Source organism: Corylus avellana, chromosome ca11 (genome assembly GCF_901000735.1).
Source record: "Corylus avellana chromosome ca11, CavTom2PMs-1.0".
NCBI lineage: Eukaryota > Viridiplantae > Streptophyta > Magnoliopsida > Fagales > Betulaceae > Corylus > Corylus avellana.
Window position 1 is genome coordinate 18,218,907 of NC_081551.1, and position 20,099 is coordinate 18,239,005.

The 20,099-nt window shown below is 35.6% G+C and overlaps 3 protein-coding genes across 4 annotated transcripts; all 3 read right to left on the bottom strand.

Moving 5' to 3' along the window:
• Positions 1-2,106: 2,106 nt before the first annotated feature.
• On the bottom strand, positions 2,107-6,009 carry LOC132165737 (uncharacterized). Its single transcript, XM_059576413.1, has 4 exons — positions 4,708-6,009; positions 3,596-3,814; positions 3,266-3,357; positions 2,107-3,035 (listed from the first exon to the last, which is right to left on the bottom strand). The coding sequence occupies exons 1-4, from the start codon at positions 5,827-5,829 to the stop codon at positions 2,348-2,350; spliced, it is 2,121 nt and encodes a 706-aa protein (XP_059432396.1). The 5' UTR covers positions 5,830-6,009; the 3' UTR covers positions 2,107-2,347.
• A 1,081-nt stretch (positions 6,010-7,090) lies between these two features.
• LOC132166739 (uncharacterized) lies at positions 7,091-11,692 on the bottom strand. 2 transcript variants are annotated; one of them, XM_059577616.1, is made up of 6 exons: positions 11,521-11,692; positions 9,890-9,940; positions 9,735-9,807; positions 8,608-8,648; positions 7,451-7,510; positions 7,091-7,361 (listed from the first exon to the last, which is right to left on the bottom strand). In XM_059577616.1, exons 1-6 carry the CDS (start codon positions 11,584-11,586, stop codon positions 7,299-7,301), a joined length of 354 nt encoding a protein of 117 aa, XP_059433599.1. In that variant the 5' UTR covers positions 11,587-11,692; the 3' UTR covers positions 7,091-7,298. The 2 variants fall into 2 exon arrangements, with proteins under 2 accessions (XP_059433599.1, XP_059433598.1); XM_059577615.1 differs by having other exon boundaries at positions 9,887-9,940.
• A 2,828-nt stretch (positions 11,693-14,520) lies between these two features.
• LOC132166511 (glucan endo-1,3-beta-glucosidase 8) lies at positions 14,521-16,866 on the bottom strand. The gene is made up of 3 exons (XM_059577339.1): positions 16,433-16,866; positions 15,258-15,835; positions 14,521-15,188 (listed from the first exon to the last, which is right to left on the bottom strand). The coding sequence occupies exons 1-3, from the start codon at positions 16,780-16,782 to the stop codon at positions 14,617-14,619; spliced, it is 1,500 nt and encodes a 499-aa protein (XP_059433322.1). The 5' UTR covers positions 16,783-16,866; the 3' UTR covers positions 14,521-14,616.
• Between the last annotated feature and the right edge of the window lie 3,233 nt (positions 16,867-20,099).

Genomic DNA, 20,099 nt, shown 5'->3' on the forward strand with positions numbered 1-20,099 from the left:
TCATTGTGGGTGTTCGAGTGAAAAAAAAGAAAAAAAAAAAGAAAAAAGAAAAAGGGGACTAGATGCCTCTCACCTGATCTTATGCCGGCAATTTTCGTGTACTTAGACGACAATTAGTAATGGAGGGTGTTAATTACAAATTTTTTTAACAGTAGGGGGGTACATTGCAAATTTTTAGACATTGGGGTTCAAATTAAAAAACACTTCAAACTTCAGGGGGTAAAGTGAATTTTTTCATTTTTAAAATCGCATAGACATTTGGTAAAACATATTAAGAAGTATTTTTTTATCAATTGAGTGTTTGTATAACATTAGTATATAATTGCGGTTTCATGGCAAAATAGGTAAATATTGCGCCAAATATTATTTTAAGCGAAATCGTGATTTTGGTTTAAATTCGTACTTTTTCAAATAAACACACCCTAGTCAGCTTATAGAAATTGCGAATTTTTTCATGATTTTAGAATTTGTGTTTTTAAAATCGCAATCCCAAACACTCCAAAATTACGATTTGGTTTAAAAACGTAGATTATTTTTTTTAAAACGCACTCCCAAGCGGACCCTTAGGCGATTGCCGCCGGAAGTACACCGCTCTTTTATTAACCAAAAAATACTTATATGTTGTATTAACGGAGATAACACCTCTTTTTAAATGTTTACTAGAACTGCATGTTTATTTTCACTTAATAATAATGGACTCATGTCATACTCTATCATGAAGTTTATTTATTAAGTCGTTAGATTTATGCAGTTATTACTCTTATAGGAGACATGTTTCTAGAACCCAAGAGTGACACGGTTGTCATTACAAACTAATTCGCCTTAATTAAGATCTTCACGATGTTACCAGGTTTGCCTTATTATTATTGTTAGTTGCTTCATGTCTTTAAATTGAAGATTATACTTGTCCCTCTAATGATCTATACATTTCTCAGATTTATTTCACCTTCATATGCATTAACTCTAGGATGCTTAGAGGAGCGATTCCCCATTTAGCCACTAGTTGGTTAAACTGGGGTAATTGCCACTAACCATATCAGTCTGGTCAATGCCAATTTTGGGGGGCGTTACAGGTTGTAAGTGGGCCGAGTTAAGTCGAGTGTTGAATTTTTAAGTTCTTTTTATTTAATTTTATTTTGAAAATGAGTCGAGTTTGAATTTATCACCAGGCTAGATAATTTGTTTAAGCTAGGCTTATTTATTTTTTTGAGCGAATTTGAACTTGTTTAAGAGCTGCTTAGTTAACTTATTCATTCCATAAAGTAAATTTCAAGATTTTTTTTTATTATTGCCATAAATCCATATTAATTATTGTTAAGATTTTATTAAATAAATTAAATTGAATCTTAAATAATTCAATCTTGAGTTTACATATATGTTTTATAGTATGTATATAAATATATCATTGGATTTGTGCACTGATGTGGGTTTCACACAAATTCAAGAATTAAGATGTCTTCAGAATATCTAGTTAGTTATATTAGAATTGTATTTTTGTCATATCAAAAAGTAAAAAGACATAAATACCATTCAAATATAATTAATTGGATACTCTCAAGTTTATTTGAACTTGAGAGAATCCTGTTCCTAAATTTAATGGTAGACTCACCCATTCACTATAGGAAAATTGGTGAAAAATATAATGAATAATGATTTTTATCATTTCTCTATATAAATTCATTATGCGTGCACACACATATTTATACATACACAAACACACATACATCTATATCAAGACTCACGACAACAATAATTCAATTTTTTTTTTTTTTTTTAATCAACAATAATTCAATTTAAATCTATTATATTAGGAATATAATTCATCTGTACTTAAGATGTTCTAATTACAAAATTAAAATAATGTTATAAAAAAAATAAAAATAAAATTGTACGAGTTTATATGAATCAAGACAAGTGTACACGAGTATAGCTCATCTAATAAACAAGTATATATAATTTTGTATTCACGTTAAGCTCATTTATTAAATTAACTAAATTCGAGTCGAGTTTACACAAACAAATATCGAGCGGGTTGTCAAACAGATTTGTTCGCGAAGAATAACCACAATGCTAATAATAATTTACAATTCACCTGGATAGTGCCATTTTAGTTCTAACTATTCTCTCAAAGCTAAAGTTTATCCTTTTGTCAAATTAAAAGAATTCAAGAATCCAAACCACACTAAGAATCTACTGATGAAAAACCTGCTGCACTCATTTTACAATGAATCAATTATCATTTTGCCTTGAAAAATGACACAAAACAATTCAGTTTGAGAAGCACATCTGTTCAGATAAACTTTAAACATAAGAGTTACAAAAACAAATTTGATCCAAAAAGAGAAAATCAAGATGAAGCAAGGGGCGAGGAGTAATCAAACGTAGTCCCAACATGCTGAATGACAAAACCGTAGATCTTTCGCTTCAACCGCTCAACCTTTTCTGTCAGTAGCTCATCCCCTTTGGAAACCACAAGGTCCAACCAATTATTGACTCGTTTCAAATGGGATAAAACTACTGCAATGGAGCTACCATCAAGAGATATTGATTTACCCCCATCCCCGAACACCCTAAAACCTGCATCAAGGGACTCCTCGACGAATCTTAGAAACCACGCTTGCATTTCAGACATCAACTTCATTGCAAGCTCCACTGTCTCTTTCATTCCATGGCCCCTGGTCCACACCCCAAGACTAGGATTGGATGGTGGACACGAGGAAGCCTTTAGATGGTTCTTGCCAGGTGCATTATGAGATTGCCGTTTTGACAAACTTTTCTGCAGAGTTGATGGAGGCTCACGATCTTGGCTGGTAAGTAGGGAGACAATCTGAAGGTCTGTGGCCAAGGCAGCTTCAACCCAAAGATTTGAAGGCTCTGGGGGGATGTTATCATTAGGTGTGTCAGAATTGTGGCTACTCGAAACTGATTCAGCAATTGCAGTTGATCTCACAACGTCGTTATAGATAGTAAAGAATCGGTCGATTGTGGGTAAAGGGTTTCCAGCCTTGGATGCAGAAGAGAGTTCTGAGAACATGCTGAAAAGAATAGAAAGTAGGAAAAGTTAAGCTCACTTCAACAACGATTAGAGAATATGCAAAGTCAGTATTAATGCGTACAAAGTTCCATAGAGTATGTTTTCTAGCTGTACCTCACATACTATTATTTGTTAAATGGTGCTACCCTAATTTATAAACTAAATGTTGTGCGAATGTGTTTGATGCAAATGTGGAGGAGAAAAGAGGGAGGGGAAGGGAGGAACTATTACCTTAAACTCCTTACAATAGACTCGGTAGCAAGGGCCTCCCTCAATGCTTCAGCTGCAGCTGCAGAAGCAAGCACTTTCCTTTGCATGGCCTCCTGCATTAAGTTGATGTGTGAAAATTCAAATTTCCGCCTTCAATCTTTAATCAATGTTTGAGCATTTTTTAGTCTGTTGACTAGATATAAAATCATCTTTGCTAAGCTCTCCAAATTGTGACTAATTCTACTGAGATGTAATCATCATGTAATAGATATAAAGTTGCTAATAACTTTGTTCTATGCAGTGCTAGCTGATGCAATCAGTCAATCCCAAGTTCCAAATCTTGATCCATACCTTCCCAAGACTTGCAAGATCTGCTGACAATGCATCCAATGGAACACTGCCATCGGTCCATTTCTTTTCATGAACAGTGATGCCTAGAGCTTCAATGTTTGATTTCTCCTCAATCAGACAACTATCGGGAGAACTAAGTTTTGTCTTCTCATCAGATGAAGAATCATCAGTCTTGGGTCTTCGACCATTCACATCGCTTAAACGTCTAGAAATTGCAGCCTGGAAAGCATAAGAATGTCACTAAAAAAGCTTAGGAGAGTATAGCAATGCAAACTCTTCAGTGCAACAACAGAATTTTAAGGAAAGTGGAGGATCAATTATTGATAACATCCTCACAATACATTGAGAATACTATGCATGTCAAGTTAGATAACTTCCCAACTAAAGGACGCTATTGAACAGCATATTCATGTTATTGGGAGGCTATGATGGAAATTCAGCAGGTTCGGGCCACAGGGATATGTGTTCTAGAGCAAGGCGCTGGTTTTGTTAAATTATCCGACCTCCATCTTTCATTCTCTTATGTCATATGAATCAGTAAAGTTTGTTTTATCAACAAGAAGCTATTGATCCGCTTTCATTCTCTTTTACTTTTCTCTATACATCAGTCCACCAATTAGGTAAATCAAACTTTGGAACTGAACGTACCTATTCACAGCTATTTCTTTCCACAATATTGAATCATTAAGGGGCCAGTGTATGGTGATACAAAAAGGGTATGCACATCTCTAATTAGTCCAAACTGAAATTCAGCAATATCTACCATCAAAATATGTCACGCTGATTGGTTTCTTTCTTAACATGGAGTGGAGTTACCAAAATAAAAGCTGGTCAGAGGTTGCACTTTTGTGTTTTTTTGAGTATTTTAAGATAGCAGATAAGCAAACTTCGAGCAAAATATTAGCTAGAGAATAAAAGCAAGATTGAAACCTAAAAAAAATGAAATGATATCATTAAAGTCCATTTCAGTATCAAAGAACAAAAACAAGCGCATCATTTCTCAAATCCAATTAAATCACCATATGGTACTTCTATTAAATTGAAATTGTGTAAGCAGTGGTAAAAAAATCTAAGCTTTGTCTAGCAATAAGAGAACACACAAAGGAAATTACCTGAGTCCGCAAAATTGCTTGCAGATCCGGTTTGTTCCTGGAAACACTCTTCTCTTTCTGCTCCACAGTGGCTGTCCCCGCTGGTGGCTCATCCCAACTCTTCCGATTTGTCTTTGCAGAACCAGCAATTGCTTCGGAAATCTTCGAAATTCCAGCAACTATAGTTGCCATCTTCTTCTTACCAGTTGAATCCGTAGCACCACCTGCCACTATAGGTGAAAGCTTGACACCCCCGGATAACCTCCTCCCCGGAGAAAGCGAAGCTCTCCTCACACTAGGCGAGGCCTGCCTCCGACCGTTTGGAGAAGGCTGCCGGTACCTAGAGGGCACGATAATCGCTGGCTCCTTCGACGCCTTTAGGCTATCTTCTCGAGCTGCCACCAAGCTCGGAACCACACATTTTGATGGCACCGGGGATGCTGACCGCTTGCCTTTTGCAGCCGGTGAGGGGTCTCTCCCCACCGCAGCCATGTTCTTCTTTCCGACTGATACAGATCTTTTAGCCCCCGCTGGAGATGAGAACCTCTGAGGCCTATCTGAAACCTTTAATTCATCAGAATTCCCCACATTTCCAATAGGTAAGTTGTCCCGAGGTGCCAGAGCCTGCCTTGATCTTCCCTTTTCGCCTTTAGGCTCAACCTTTGAACATTCCTTATGTTCGCCTAATTTCTTGCTCGACAGGTAAACCGCAATCGGGTCGGCAGATTGATCTGAATCCGCCACAGGCTGAATCACGAACTCGCGTTTTGAGGCCGAAATGCGGGCAATGAGTGGTTCAGGACTTCCGACGAACGGGTGGCGGCCAGCGATTGGGCGGATTCCGCACACCCGTGGGACGGGTGAGTCAAAGTCGAAGCGGTCCACATAGACGAACTGACCGAGCTGTAAGCGGTTGGTGAGGATGAGGTCGTTGTCGCGGTCGGAGAGCGAGACGTAGGTGGAGTTGAGGGAATCGGAGAGCTGGACATAGAAACCGTGGTTGGGCCAGAGGTCAGAGCCGGCAAGGGCGGGGACTATGCCGATGACTTGGAGGAGAGCCGAGCGGTGGTCCCCTGTGACACGTGCGGTGGAGTTCATTGATTGGAGGAGCTTCAAGAGGATTCCAGGAGTCAGAGACGCCATTGTGTGTGTATTTGCGTGCGTGTGTGTGAGTGGGAGAGAGAGAAAGAGAGAGAGAGAGAGAGGGAGAGAGGCAGACTGAAAGTGGAGGAGATGGAGTGGAAGAGTTGTAGTACTGGAAAAGGAGGTCCAGTGAATTTGTCCGTTACAAATTTCAAATTTCAAAATCTCGCTAGAGTCTTCGTTAAGTTTGAATTCAGGTTCGGGGGCCAGTGGCTACGTTACCGTTACGTTATGGAGAGATCCTTTTCTTTCCATTTCAAATCTTCCCACGGTTTTTTTTTTTTTTGTTTTCATTTAGAAGGATAGTATTGTCTAAAAGTTTTAACCTTAAAAAAATTTAAACAATTTTACCATTTTAAAGACAATAACGAAAGAAAATGAAAAAGATCATTTTTCTTACGTTATGAGAAGGAGAAATGACGTTAGTGCTGTAAGCTATTCACTGACATAATTTTAAAGGTCCAGTTGCATAATACCACGTGGCCGGATTTTTGTTTAAACATATATGTGCACGTTGAGTAATGCTAAAACTTTACCCATGAGTGCTTAATTAAACTTTACCCCCAAAAAAAAAAAAATCTGTTCTTCTGCACTTTATTCTATTCAATAATTTTTTTCCTTACCCTTTTCTCCTACTCTTTTAAATGACTTTCATGAATATACGAAGATCACTCAAAAGTTTTATATATATATATATACCAATTTACAAATTAGTTTAATCTCTATCAAAATTAGAGGTTGACCCCTCAATAACACTTTGACCCTCGATAAAAAAGTTTGGTTCCGTCCCTAAACTCATATATTATTATTATTATTATTATTATTATAATAAGTGAACTCATATATATTCTCTATTTAAAAAATATAAAAAATTATAATTTTGAACATTATATGAATAAAATAATTTTTAATCTCTCGTCATCTCATCATCTTTGCCAAAGAGGAATGCTAAAAACCATATACTTATCTCACAAGTCAACTATACTATAATGTTATCATGGAAATCTCAACCAACCCTTCGATCAATCATTGTAAAAAAAAAAAAGAAAAAAAAAAATCAAGGGTTAGTTAAAACTACCACATCAACATTATGGGATAACTGTGAAATAAAAATATGATTTATGACATTATTCTTTGAATTAACTTTAAAAATAAACAATAAAAAAGACTTTTATTTCATTTACTTTCTATATTACATAAATAAATAAAAGTTCTTACACTACAAAAATACAAGAAAACCATGAGGAATACACATCATGCAATAAACAAATCCAATGGTTCTCGTATTTAAATCCATAATAAGTAAAAAAATAAAAAATCATTTAAGCTTTGATGGAATTAGGGCAACTGCCTTACTATGATAAAATTAATTTCATAATTCAATGTTACACAATGTCTCTTCCAAACCAAGTCGCTCATGTACTCCTTAAGAGACAAGAAAACGAAGAAAGCATGCAAGAAACTATTCTTCAGAGCTTTTTTGAGGAATTTATGAAGCTCCGAGCAGCATCTAAACTCAGTTCTTCATATACCTGGAAATAATAGGAAAAGAAATTTTCATTTCATTAAGAGCCGGAAACAAAAGCTTGATTGCAGAATTGCATAAATGTAAGATACGTACAAGTTTTTTATGAATTCGTTGAAAAGCCTTGCAAAATCTCTCTGCTTCTGCTGCCCCCACCTATAACATAAATGAGCACCAATAGTTAGAGAGTTTTATTTATAGCAAACTCACTAAAGAATTTCAAATCTTCCAAAAACCTTTATAACCATATTTGTTGTGAAATCACATGACAATGTAGCTTTATTTTTTATAATCTTTACATTTCCTAATAAACAAAACATGACTCTAATTCTAAGTAAGGCATAACTTAACAGCATCAGAAGTTTCTAATCAACGGCTGAAATTGATACCATATACACATAGAAAAGAAACTGACAGAATTAAAAATAAAATCTGCCAAAAATATACTAGGTTAGTACTTTAATGAACCAAGTGAGTAGAGAAAATGGAAGTCGATCTGCTCCTCTCCTTCCTCAACAAATACTGGACCAACAATGAGTATTATTTTGCCACTTAAAAGCAATTTTTTTCCGCCAGAAAATAATTTCAATAACAGCACCAGATAATGAATTAAAGCCAGGGAGGAGAGCGATTACCATATGTTAGGCTACACAACTTTTATGGATCTTCAAGATCACAAATTACAATCTACATAGCATGACTCAAGCATATAACATTTCAAAACCAATTATAATTTCATTTAAGTAATTGTAGAACATGTTTGTATAACCCATGAGCCCCCTTTTTCACCCCTTTCATGCAACATCTTGTACTTCAACCAATACACTTCTCCACCTTAGTGCAGTCATTAGTAGTATTCAGTGCACATGGCTCAACAATCTAGACCAGACTAGAGTTGGTAATACCTCTTCTTCTTCTTTTTTGTTGGGGTAAGTAAAACTAATACCTCAACAGCTCATGAATGATGCATTTATTTATGGGTGTCTGTCTTCATCTTGCTATCCATCCCTCACATCATCGCCATCATCAGCTCAATCATCTTAAGAACATATTTTTCTTTAACCAAGGAGTTAAACATGGGAAACAGTCCATTTCCCATTGCATTTAGTTTTTACCTCTCCAAGATATGAAATATTCAAGGAATCATGGTCCACAAGTTACATGCATTAGATCATTGTTGGTATTTGAAATACCAGATGTGGCAAGATTAGGAACACTAGTAATTTTCATAACATAATTGGAGTTCAGCATACCTTCCTCTCAGCAGCCAACTTTAGCTTCACCCAAAATGCATCTGCCAGACACAAAACACATAAACACGACAATTTAACTTTGGTACTAAAAGCCATGATACAAGTGGAAATGCATATTAGTTGCCTATAAATTTTAGAAACTTAATGTCTACAAAGCCCAGCACCTTGCAATGTGCTTTAATAAATCAATCCATTAATTTGAGTAAAGATTAAACAAGAAAACAGCAAAATTCTGCCAACACATCCCCCAGATAAAACTTTTCAAAGGTCTCCAAGCAAGTACACATTTTAGACACCAAACTCATAGGCACAATGGCATAGAAGATGGAATCATAAGGGTGGACATCTACAAACTAGTAAAATAAATTTAACCAGAAAGTCGGCAATTTTTAAGATAAAATTGTTCAATTAAGGGCAAGGCAGTCAAGAGATCCATCAGATTATCATGTTGCATAAATCCATCAACAAAATACTCGGGTTTTTTGGAAGTTTGCAAAGGACAAGAATGGAGTGGAAAGAATGAATTGAGATTGAATGGAGAAGAACAGAAAGGATGGGTTTTTTATTTTTTGGTTTTTATTTTTTATTTTGATGAATAAGGATGGGGGTGTTTTCCTTCCAATGTGTTCCTCTTAAGCTTCCCTGGTTTGGGGGATTAATTGATTTAGATAACCTGAGAACAATAATCCTTCCTAGGAACAGCTTCTACAACGGTAGATAGGGGTCAAGTTTGTTTGGCATGTATGCCCCCTGCCCTCCGTTTGGGAGCCTTTCAGCTCAAACTGCTCATACTCCTAGATCTTCACAGTGGGAGTCCATAGGTGAAGGAAGGAAAAGAAGAGAAGTGTTGATTTGACAATTACACCCTTTTCTTTTATTTGTGTCTTTTAAGAAAGAGAAATGAAATTTCATGTCATTTATTGAAGTGAATGAAATATTCTGCCCACTGCCAGGTGGAACGCTTAGGAGGGAATGAAATGGAATCTGCTTTCGATTAGAATCAGCTCCCAAATGAACCCACCATTCCCTACCTTTCCTTTCCGCCCTCCCAAATCCACTGTACACAAAAGAAATGCACCATAACTAACAAAGAAAATTATAATACGAAAACGTTATCTATTGGATACCATCTTTGCTATTTCCATGAATCTCAACTTCACTTTTATCCCCCTCGTCCCATTCATCTTGCCAATCCTTTATCTGTTGTGAAGTCAAAACTGTCAACTAGTGCTGAATATACACAAATGAATAATATTGCGTTAAGCAGTGCCAATCATACCACCTCTATCTGCGTTGACTTAGAGGTTGACTCTCTTGATGCCTCTGATTCCACCTGAAATTATATTCAAAAACCAAACTAAATGCATATATAAGAAACCAAAGAGGAAAATTTTCATCAAAATTTTGAAGTCGTGTTGTGCACAGTTTAAGACAATAGAAACTGCATAACCATTTAGGCAGTTCCACTAAATTGTTTCAGAAGAAATCGTTGGAGAGCAGGGTTTCAAGTTAGGAACATTAGAAAAAAATATTTTAGTTCTATACAATTTTGGACCATACAAGAACGTTTGGCTTTGAAGAAATTCAAGAAGATTCCCTTAAGAAATACCAAATTTCATCACAATACCAACCTTGAACAAGATCCACGCAATAGCCTCGATGCAATTTTTTTTATTCATGAATAAAAAATTCAAAACACAGATCAAAATAAGCTGACAAACACAGATGTAGCACATAACGAGCATAAAAAAGTCCAGCACATGAAAGATCTATAATGATTGTCTGCCAACACAATGGCTAATGAACTTGATCTGTTCCAAATCAACAGAAAGATCTATGACACGATTGCTGCATTGTATAACATCTCAAGATCTAAAGTACAATGCAGCATTAAGTATTAATAATTTAATATCTATTATCCTGGCACATCCATTTAAATTGGCTCGCTTTTGTGACTTTCACTTTTAGATCTCCCTTTCTGCATACTTCTCAAAAAAAAAAACAAAAAAAAGATCTTCCTTTACAAGCAAAACATAAGGGGAAAAAAGAGTGCATTATTTCTCTCTTAAAACTTAATACCCCCGCTCATCACATAGTAAGTGTATTTAATGCTAGTTAAGAAGGATCAAATTCCTACATTTGTTGGGTACTGCTGCAGCTCCCAAAGGAATGGTCTATGCTCCGAGGGGGTATCTTACCCTAAGAGCTGCACTAATTTCCTCTACTTAACATAAATTGAATTATTCAAAGAGAGAGTTAAGTTAAATGTGAGCAAAATCCTCTTTCCGGTATATTTAATTCCTAAGTTCTGACCAATATGATTGGATTCTGAAGTCAACACCATATGACCTTGTCAACTCTACCTTAATACGATCCATTCTGTCTGCACTGAATAATCCTCTTATTTCTCCAATCAATTCAGGTCCTAAAGGGAAGGGGTGTTGTTGGTCTAATCATAATCGTTCAACAAAATCCCAGCAAACTTAGCGGAATTTTTCATATTTTTGATGAATTTTAAAAGTGATATGGTTGCTCCTTACCAATTTTATAATCATTTATGCAATCGTTGTACATTCAAACCCCAATTAATTGAAATTATACCATACTGGATCAATCTCTATGCTAAAATCTACATATCATGTAAAGAAACCAATGCTATAGACTTTCACCATTGCAGCAACTAAGAACAACCACAACAAATGCGAAACTAATCCCAAAAGGGAAACTTTCAGCCACTCAAACAAGATATAAAGAGAGTTTATACAGATAATTACATCAAAACGACGAGGGAACCGTCTGGGTCAAATCATAAACAACTTTCTTGCATACCCACGAACCTCAACGATGTTATTCTAAAAAAAAATTAAAATTAAAAAAAAAAAAAAAAAACTTGGTAAATAGAGGCAGAGTTACATGGTAATCGCGAGATCGGACGATGGGGAATAGATCAAGAAGGCGTCCAAATTCAACTTCATCCATGCTTGCTGTTGCTGCCGCTCTCTCCCGATTTAACGCCAAACAACACTCTACTTTTATACTTTTCTTCTTTCCTATACTTCTCTTCTTTCCTAATTTTCAATTTTCTTTACTAGGTTTCATTGCTTTATCTTTTCTTTTCAACACTCTACTTCTATACTTTTCTTCTTTCCTAATTTTCAATTTTCTTTTCTTTTAGTACTTTTTTTTTTTTTTTTTTAGATTTTTTTTTTCTTGGATTAAATACTAAATTTCATTGCTTTATTATTTTCTTTTAGGGTTTGATTTTTATTACAAGAAGTCTATGTAGTTTTGATAATAGACTAAATTAGTCATTCTGTCAATTGACCATTAATTGACTTAACGAAAATTTACGTGGACCAATCAAATGTTGACACATGGTACTTACTTAATTTTTTTTTAAATTAAAAAAATGTATGAAAAAAATAATAATAATTTTGGGGTGGCTTGGGCTCCTAGGGGGTGGCTTGGTGCCCCATTCCCCATCCGGCCAGATGGGCCACCCCCAAATGGCCAAGGGGGTGGCCGAGCTACCCTCAATTTTTTTTTCTTTTTTTATGCTTTTTTTTTAATTTAAAAAAAAAAGCATTATTTTTTTTTTATTTTTTTATTTTTAAAAAAAAAATTAAGTATGTGCCACTTGTCAACATTTGATTGGTCTACATAAATTTTGGTTAAATCAATTGACAGAAGATTAATTTGATCTATTATTAAAACCACAGAAACCTCCTATAATAAAAATTAAACCCTAAAAAAAAAACAAATAAAACAACAAAACTCCATAAGAGTATTTAGCATTTAACCTTTTTGTATCTTTTCCTGTGGGCTGTGCCCTACAAACGTTAAAACGTTTTTGAGAAGAATTTAGTTTTTTTCGCTAATTATTTACATGCAAACAAAACCTAACTATTTTCTAAAAGGCCAAAAAACGCACAGCCAATCCCAGACAAATAGACTAGCTAGGCTTGCTTCTAGTTCTGGGGGCCTAACTATTATTTAGATTTGGGGGCGCAAAACTAAAAAGTAAAAAATTTAGAGAGGTAAAATTCTAATTTTAAAAAATTTATAAGGGCATTTAAAAAAAAAAATTGGAAAAGCATGGGGGCTTGTCGTTCCGCCCCTAGTTACTTCCCGTAGCCCGACCAATATTCTGATAAGGCCTCGTCGTCTAGCCAGTTTAACACTTGAACGAATAATGCTATTTAAGAGGCTATCATAAAATTATAATAAAATTGAATAACGCGTTATTAAAAGATAATTTTTATATTAGCACTTGTAATAAATATTGATTTAATAATTAATTTTTACTCTCATATATAACAGTTGTATATGAGTATATTAAATATAATTATTCTTCATGAATAAAGATACAATCTAGTACTATAGGTTGTTCTAAGTTTTTAACTTGGCTCAAAAAACATGTACGTATAGGATCAAGCTATAAAATGTTTGAATTCGGCTTCACTTAAATTAACTAAGTTTGAGCTTGACTCAAACTCAACTCGTATAGTTAAGCAATCCGAGCTCGAGCACGAATTCGAGTTATGTTCTAATTTTATTTTTCACTAGATAAATTAATAACACGTGTTCGTGTTTGTATTCAGTGCTGGCAAGTTGTGTTGTTTCTTAGATATATGTTGAGACATAACTGCAGATATATCATGTTTTGTGGAGGCTAAGCATTGGTCCAAAACGTTGGACTCGAAAAAGATTAGAGATGTTTAATCTGATGTGACTAAATGAGTCAAGACATAATAAGACACTTATAAGAATATTGTTATGCTAGTGATTACAAGATTTGGTACAATCTTCGCACATTTTCTATATATATATATAATCTATTTACTAATATGAACATGATTGAAAATAAATAAAAAGATGGGTGGCTAAAAGTTGTCTATGGGATTGGGAGATCTAGTAAATGCATGGGGAGCAGCCCATTACAGTTCCTCAAGGCAGCAAATAAAATTTGAGCAACCTCATTGGCAGAATGGCTGGGTCCAACGCCTGTGTTTTGTTGGACAGCAATAGAACGCCCGTGTTCTCTTTTTGTCTAATTTTTGTGTGGTAAGTTATAAATTTAGTTAAATCAAAACTCGACTCATTTAGTTAAACATATCAAATTTGTCAACTTTGACATAATTCATTTAAATTAGTAGATGACATGATCTGACCCATTAATCCGTTTAATAAACATGTCATGTTAGGTTGACCCAACCTGCATAACCAGTTTGACCCGTTTCGACATGAATATAAATTTAAATGCAAAATAATAACAATAATAATATTTCTATGAATTTTAAATAAAAATGAATTTATATGAATTTTAGCCTTATTATAGGGTTTTGTTTTTTAGTTGTAAAAATTAAATATAATTTAATTTAAACGGGTTATGCGGATTATCCATAGGTTAATCTAGTTGACACAAGATCAATCCGTTTATTAAATGGATTAATTCAAGGTCAACTCGATTATGCGAAACTCTAACTCGTTAATTTAGTGTTGGATTTACGACAAATTTGCAGGTCGGGTTATGTAAAAAATTGTCAGCCCTATTGAGTCTACCGCTAAGAGAAGATCATACTAGTGATTCAAGAGCCAAACACGTGAAACAACTTCTTTAGATCCGATTTTCGGTGCATAAGAAGAGTTGCGTTATTTTTTCAAACAGTTATATATTAGGGTATAAATAATTAATAAAGTAATCCAAAGTATATATATGTGTGTGTGTGTGTGTGTGTGTGAGTAATTCTAGAATATTCTAGAACAGAATATTCTATACATCTTTGAGAGATTGCATACAAGATTAATGCACTACACATGACAAAGTCACAAAAGCACAAAAGAAAAATGAGAACATGAAGAAGTTTTTTATACATGGAAACTAAAGATTCTACATATAATACTAATTAGCTACACAAAACAATTAATGCCTTTGCATGATCAATTATGAATACCATAATATCTGATAATCTCTAGCTAGCAATTATCAATTATAAGCTTGATATATCCCTAATGTATCTGATATTCCCCTATGCTCAGATACAGCAGGAACACAATAAACATATACCCCCCAATGATTTTAACCAATACATCTGGAGTATCCCCATGCAGCAGCAACGATGACCCATATGCAACCATCACCGGAAACTCGCACTTCTCGTCGGACGGATCCTTATCGGTCACCATTGCCAACCCAGAAAAATCACACCCCCCATTCTCCTGGTCATGGACTTGATAATACATGTTGAAAGCATATGATGCATTCCCTTCGACGCTTAGATGATTGCAGGAAGATCCGTAGCCCAAAGGAGTGCAATCTGATAGGCTACAGGCGTAGTCAATATTTTTCGGCAGATCCTCTAGATTACTTGCATCTGGGTTCAGAACACACCATCTTTTCAGCAAATATTCTACTCCTTCCACCGGAATTAGACCCTTATTCTCTTGCAAACCCGACAAATCAAGCTCGTATTTGGGTTTTCCATCGTACTCGAAGATTCCCCAGTGCCTTTCAAAGCTCCCCGGAGCAACGCTTTTAGCATTCTCGTCGATGAGACTAAACATGTATATGTCGATAGTACCTGTTTGAATATAAATTAAATAATTCAATTTATTTATTTCTATTCAAGATAAATAGTGATTTAAGGTACCTTTTCTAAGCGGGGTTCCATTTCCGCTCAAAGCATGTTGGAGCAATCCCTGGTTGAATCTCTTTGCATTTTGGATGTTTGCGTTTTTGTCGCCGTCAGTCGGCCAGCCAACTTCTCCGACGATGATATGCGTATCCGGGTAACCGGCTTTTGATAAAGCCGAAACGAGAGTGTCGAGATTTGCATCAAACACATTGGTGTAAAGCATATCGCCATCTCTAACAGGCTTGTTGGATCCGTCAAAGAAAGCAAAGTCCACGGGGAAAAAGCCGTTGCCATAATAGAGACTGAGGAAGGGATAGCTGTTGACAGTGAAAGGCGCATCGTTTGTGTATAGGAATTGGATTATTTCGATTGTGATGTCTCGGAGTTCGGACCGGAAGTCGCCGGCGGAGGGCACCGGGTTTGAGTCCGGGGAGTAGTAAACGTCTGAATTGAAGGGGACTGTGGCTTTAACCTTGGAACCCAGCCCGGCATTGTTGAGTGCTTCCTGGATATTTTTGAGGGCTGGTAATGTGGAGTGTAGATAGCTGCCGTTGTAAGCTTGAAGGAAGGGTTCATTCCCTACAGCAACAAACCTGCAAAATCAACTGTCATGCGTGGTGATATCACAAAAATTTGCTCATAAAGTTAAGGGACAGGCTCGTTTGGATTTATGATTTCAAAACACATGAATTAAAAAGCGTTTGATAAAATCGTAAGTTCTAGAACATGTACCATTCGCTTGTGTAAGTTCTAGAACATGTACCATTCCCTTGTGATTTGAAAACGTACTCTAGCACAAAAATACATTTTTTGTGATTTAATTTAAAATCGCACTTTAAATTTACGAAATTTAGTGCCAACGCACTCTTAGGCTCAAAGTACCCGAAAGGAAAAAAGAAAAAATAGATCTAGAAAGTAAATATTCTTTGAAAGAATCATGGATTAATCATCAAGTTAATTACCTTAGTCTCACAGAGAAGAAAGATGGTGGAAAAAGTATTGAGATCGACAGAGGAATGCCCTACCCAAAAAAACCCAATTCTAGAAATAACCCAATTCAAATGGGTTATTTCTAGAATCAAAAACCCATTTTAGGAAGGTAGAGAAAAGTGAGAGAATATAGTACTACTTGAGAAGATCGATGAACCATATATGTTCATAAACCGATCAAAAAGTGTGTGAGACTCAACTTGATATTGACTCCACCCTTGTTGGAATAACGAGTGACATTGGAATCAACCCAGGAAGCTGCAGCATCAGGATCCTCACTCATCTTATTCAACATCTTATTGGGTATTCCCAGCATCACCTCAATATCAGTCCCTTCCAGAGCATTCAAAATCGTCTCATCCGCTTCAAAGAGCTTCAACTTATCAAACCCATTATCCGTCAGCATTTTAACCACCTTCTCCGGCGGGAGCTGGTTTGTCGCCTGAGTTCCCCAGTTCACTCCCACACTCTTGCCGTTATACACCATCGTCATGATGAAGAAAATAAAAAGTAGCAGCGAGTAGCTAGACTCTAGTATTGTTTGTGCCATTTTCTTTTCTCTTATAATGGGTTGAATCTTTCTCGAACCAAGAAAGATTAAGGGAATGAGCAGAAAGAACTGAAAGCAAGCGAGAGAGAGAGAGAGAGAGAGAGAGAGAGAGAGGGGAAGTTTCAGGTTCACCGGTGGAGAATTTATGCAGGGTGGAAAGTGAGAAAAGTCTCTTTCTTCAGAAAGTTAGTACCGTTGGCTTTTGAGAGAACCTTCATGGAGGAGGAAATCCACCATTGCTGGATGGTTAGGATAAACTAGAGAGAAAAGAAAAGCTGGAAAACAATTTGGAAAAAGATTACTTAATTCAGTTATTCAGTTGTGGTATGCCAGCCCATGCATTGACACGTGTCGTCACACCACTCGTTAGCTTCTTTTTTTTTTTTTGTATTTTCTTAAAGCTTTTTGTGGGCAAATACTGAAGCAAAGAAGTGGGAGAACTACGGGGGGTTTAAATCATCAATGGGACCCAGAAAGCCGATTTACACACGGAAATATTAGGATCAGAAATTAAATTTTGCCCAAAAAAGAAAAGAACATCTTTAATAATAGAATCAATCTGACGTGGAGGACAATTATTGGAAGAAAAAAATAATATTTACATAAAAAAAGAAAAGAAAGTAATTGGGTGTATGTATAATAACGGTTATTACTGTCAGCAACACATAGCACGCCACTGTGGGAGGATAGGCTTTATTTATTTATTTATTTTTATAAAGCAGAGAGCAGCAAAGGATTGGGAGCCAATCTCTCTCCTTTCTTATCCTAACTTTTGCCTCTTTTTAACAGTGCATTAAACTATGCCACCAAAAGTTGGATTGAGAGACTGGGGCATTTGTCTTTCTAATCATACCTTAATTTCCTAGTAGGGATGTTAAGTGAGCGAAGCGTCTCGCGAGCAAACTCGAGCTCGGCTCGTGCTCGACTCGAATATTAAATGAAGCACTTCATGAACACAAATCCTAGCTCGAATATTAAATGAGGCAAGCTCGGCTCGACTCGGTTAGGCTCGTGAACAAGCTCGTATAAGCTCGTGTATATATATATATATATATATATATATATAACACACATAATTAATTATAAATCTCATAATTATTAAAATCTTAAAATTGCATTTATATTTAAGCGTTAGAAAATAAAAATTATAGACCCTTTGTGATCACAGAGAGAGAGAGAGAACAATCATTAAAAAGACCTCGATTCAATTAGAGTAGACCCAAACGAAAGGAAGAAGAATCAAGCAGAAACTATTGAGGGAGATTGCGAAATACATAAACTATTGAAGAATCAAATTTCAAATAGATCCAAACAGTACTATCACTACCTGTCTGGTGAGTGAGAGTGAGAGAATGAGAAATGAGAGTTCAGGTGGAAGATATGCTATGATTGGTGAGGGAGATTGAGAGAGACCTTGATTTTTTTTTTTTTTTTGTAGGAGGTATTGTCTCAATGCAGTTTGAATACAACTTATTAACTTATCAAACATTGTTAAGAAAACATCAATCCCTAAGTTTGCTTATCTATAAAAGGATGCATATCCTCTCTTTTCGAAACTAAGTGCTTTGCTGTATTGACTCAGGCACCAAACTTGACTAGCCAAGCTAAGCAAATGCTCATATGCAAGTTGGCTTCTTAAGCCGTTTAAGATTACTTGAAGTTTAATTTTTTTTTTTTTAAAAAAAAAAAAATTAAATATAAGAGCCAGCTCGACTTATTATGAGCTCGAGCTCGATTTTTTTGACTCGCCCTTAAGCTCGGCTCGAGCTCGAGCTCGAGTAAAATTTAAACGAGCTAAGCCTGAATAAGGGAAGCTCGCTCAAGCTCGGCTCGTTTACACCCCTATTCCTTAGGGATCATAGGGTGCTTAGAATCTTTGATCTTGTAATAGGGTACCATCACCCAATGATGAAAGGTATTTTCTGGACTAGCAATAAGTCCTTCACTACTTTTTATTTTTATTTTTTTAATTCAATTGTGTTCACTTTTTGAAAGAGGAAAAAGGATCACTTGTTATAATTTATAGTTTTTTTTTTTTTTTTTTTTTTTTTTTTTTTTGCAATATAAAAATATTGGTCAAACCCGAAAATATTTTCAGTTGATCGAGAAAAATAATTTTCACAAGGTGTAAAATAGTTTATGCTTTCTCATATAGGTAAAACCATTTTTTGGACAGGCAATTGAGATGGAGTGTTAAAGAGGCAATTACATTGTACTTCAATCCCACCCTCAAATGTTTTCTACTTTTACACTCTTCCTCACAACTCTATTATATAAAAATATAACAAATGTTTTGAATTTTTTATACGAGCCAAACGCCGAAAAATATTTTTTGAACCATTTTTAGGATTACAAACAAACATCGGAAATAGCCAATTTTTTTTTTAAAAAATATTTTATGCTGAAACAAACGAAGCCTTAATTACACACGGAAACAAGCCGAGTATCACTTAATTTCGTTTGTTTCGACACAAAATGTTTTCCATTAGCAAATGATTTCAACTAAAAACATTTTCAGTGTTTGGCTCATATGGAAAATCAACGATGACAATGGTGGTGAGGGTCGGCGAACTCCGATGGTGGCAGCCAACGAACTCCAATGGCAAAGGTCGGTGACCTCCGGCGAACTTCGTTGGTGGTTGTCAATGACCTCTGGCGGTGATAGACAATGAACCGATGAACTACCAGAAGGAAAAGTTCAAAGTCAAAAAATAATTTACGAAAAAAAAAAAAAAGGAAACCATTTTGCGTAACTTAAAGGATGTTTTTCTAGTCAACCAAAAATATTTTCAATTTGACAAACATTTTCATTTGTACCAAACACCAAAAGAAAAATAAAGAACACAAAACAAACAAACCAAGCCATTAAGTAGTCACTAGTGATAAGCAAAAGCCAAAATGGGAACACAAGACTTGCCAGGCAAGAAGGTCAAGTTGAAACACCATTGACCACCTTTGAAAATGCCAACTTTCCACCCCACTTTGACGTGTTTGCATGCTTGCATTTGTCTTCCTTTCTTTCTTTGTGTTGCCCTTTTATCAAAGTTCACATCTTTATCGTCACAAAGGGATAGCAAATATAGCTGTAATGCAATCCAACGATCGAAAAAAAGATACTGGATAATATTATAAGGAAATGATATATTCACCGCTCGTATTTCTTGTTTCCCAAGCATCTATTGTGATACGTGCCACACGAGACACAGGAATTTAGGGCCTGAGGATTGAATATTATATGCACTTGAAATATGTGGGGAATGTTTGGACAAAAATGACACTGTGAACTGTCATTTCGCACAAACTTGATTGAATTAACT

Coding starts and splice junctions, on each gene's coding strand:
- LOC132165737 (XM_059576413.1), bottom strand. CDS start 5,829: ATGGCGTCTCTGACTCCTGGAATCCTCTTGAAGCTCCTCCAATCAATG. Junction 3,815..4,707: donor AAGCAATTTTGCGGACTCAG/GTAATTTCCTTT, acceptor TATGCTTTCCAG/GCTGCAATTTCTAGACGTTT. Junction 3,036..3,265: donor TCTATTGTAAGGAGTTTAAG/GTAATAGTTCCT, acceptor TATTCTTTTCAG/CATGTTCTCAGAACTCTCTT.
- LOC132166739 (XM_059577615.1), bottom strand. CDS start 11,586: ATGGATGAAGTTGAATTTGGACGCCTTCTTGATCTATTCCCCATCGTC. Junction 8,649..9,734: donor TCATGGAAATAGCAAAGATG/GTATCCAATAGA, acceptor TGTGTCTGGCAG/ATGCATTTTGGGTGAAGCTA. Junction 7,511..8,607: donor AGTTGGCTGCTGAGAGGAAG/GTATGCTGAACT, acceptor TTTATGTTATAG/GTGGGGGCAGCAGAAGCAGA.
- LOC132166511 (XM_059577339.1), bottom strand. CDS start 16,782: ATGGCACAAACAATACTAGAGTCTAGCTACTCGCTGCTACTTTTTATT. Junction 15,836..16,432: donor AAGGGTGGAGTCAATATCAA/GTTGAGTCTCAC, acceptor TTGATTTTGCAG/GTTTGTTGCTGTAGGGAATG. Junction 15,189..15,257: donor TGGAACCCCGCTTAGAAAAG/GTACCTTAAATC, acceptor ATATTCAAACAG/GTACTATCGACATATACATG.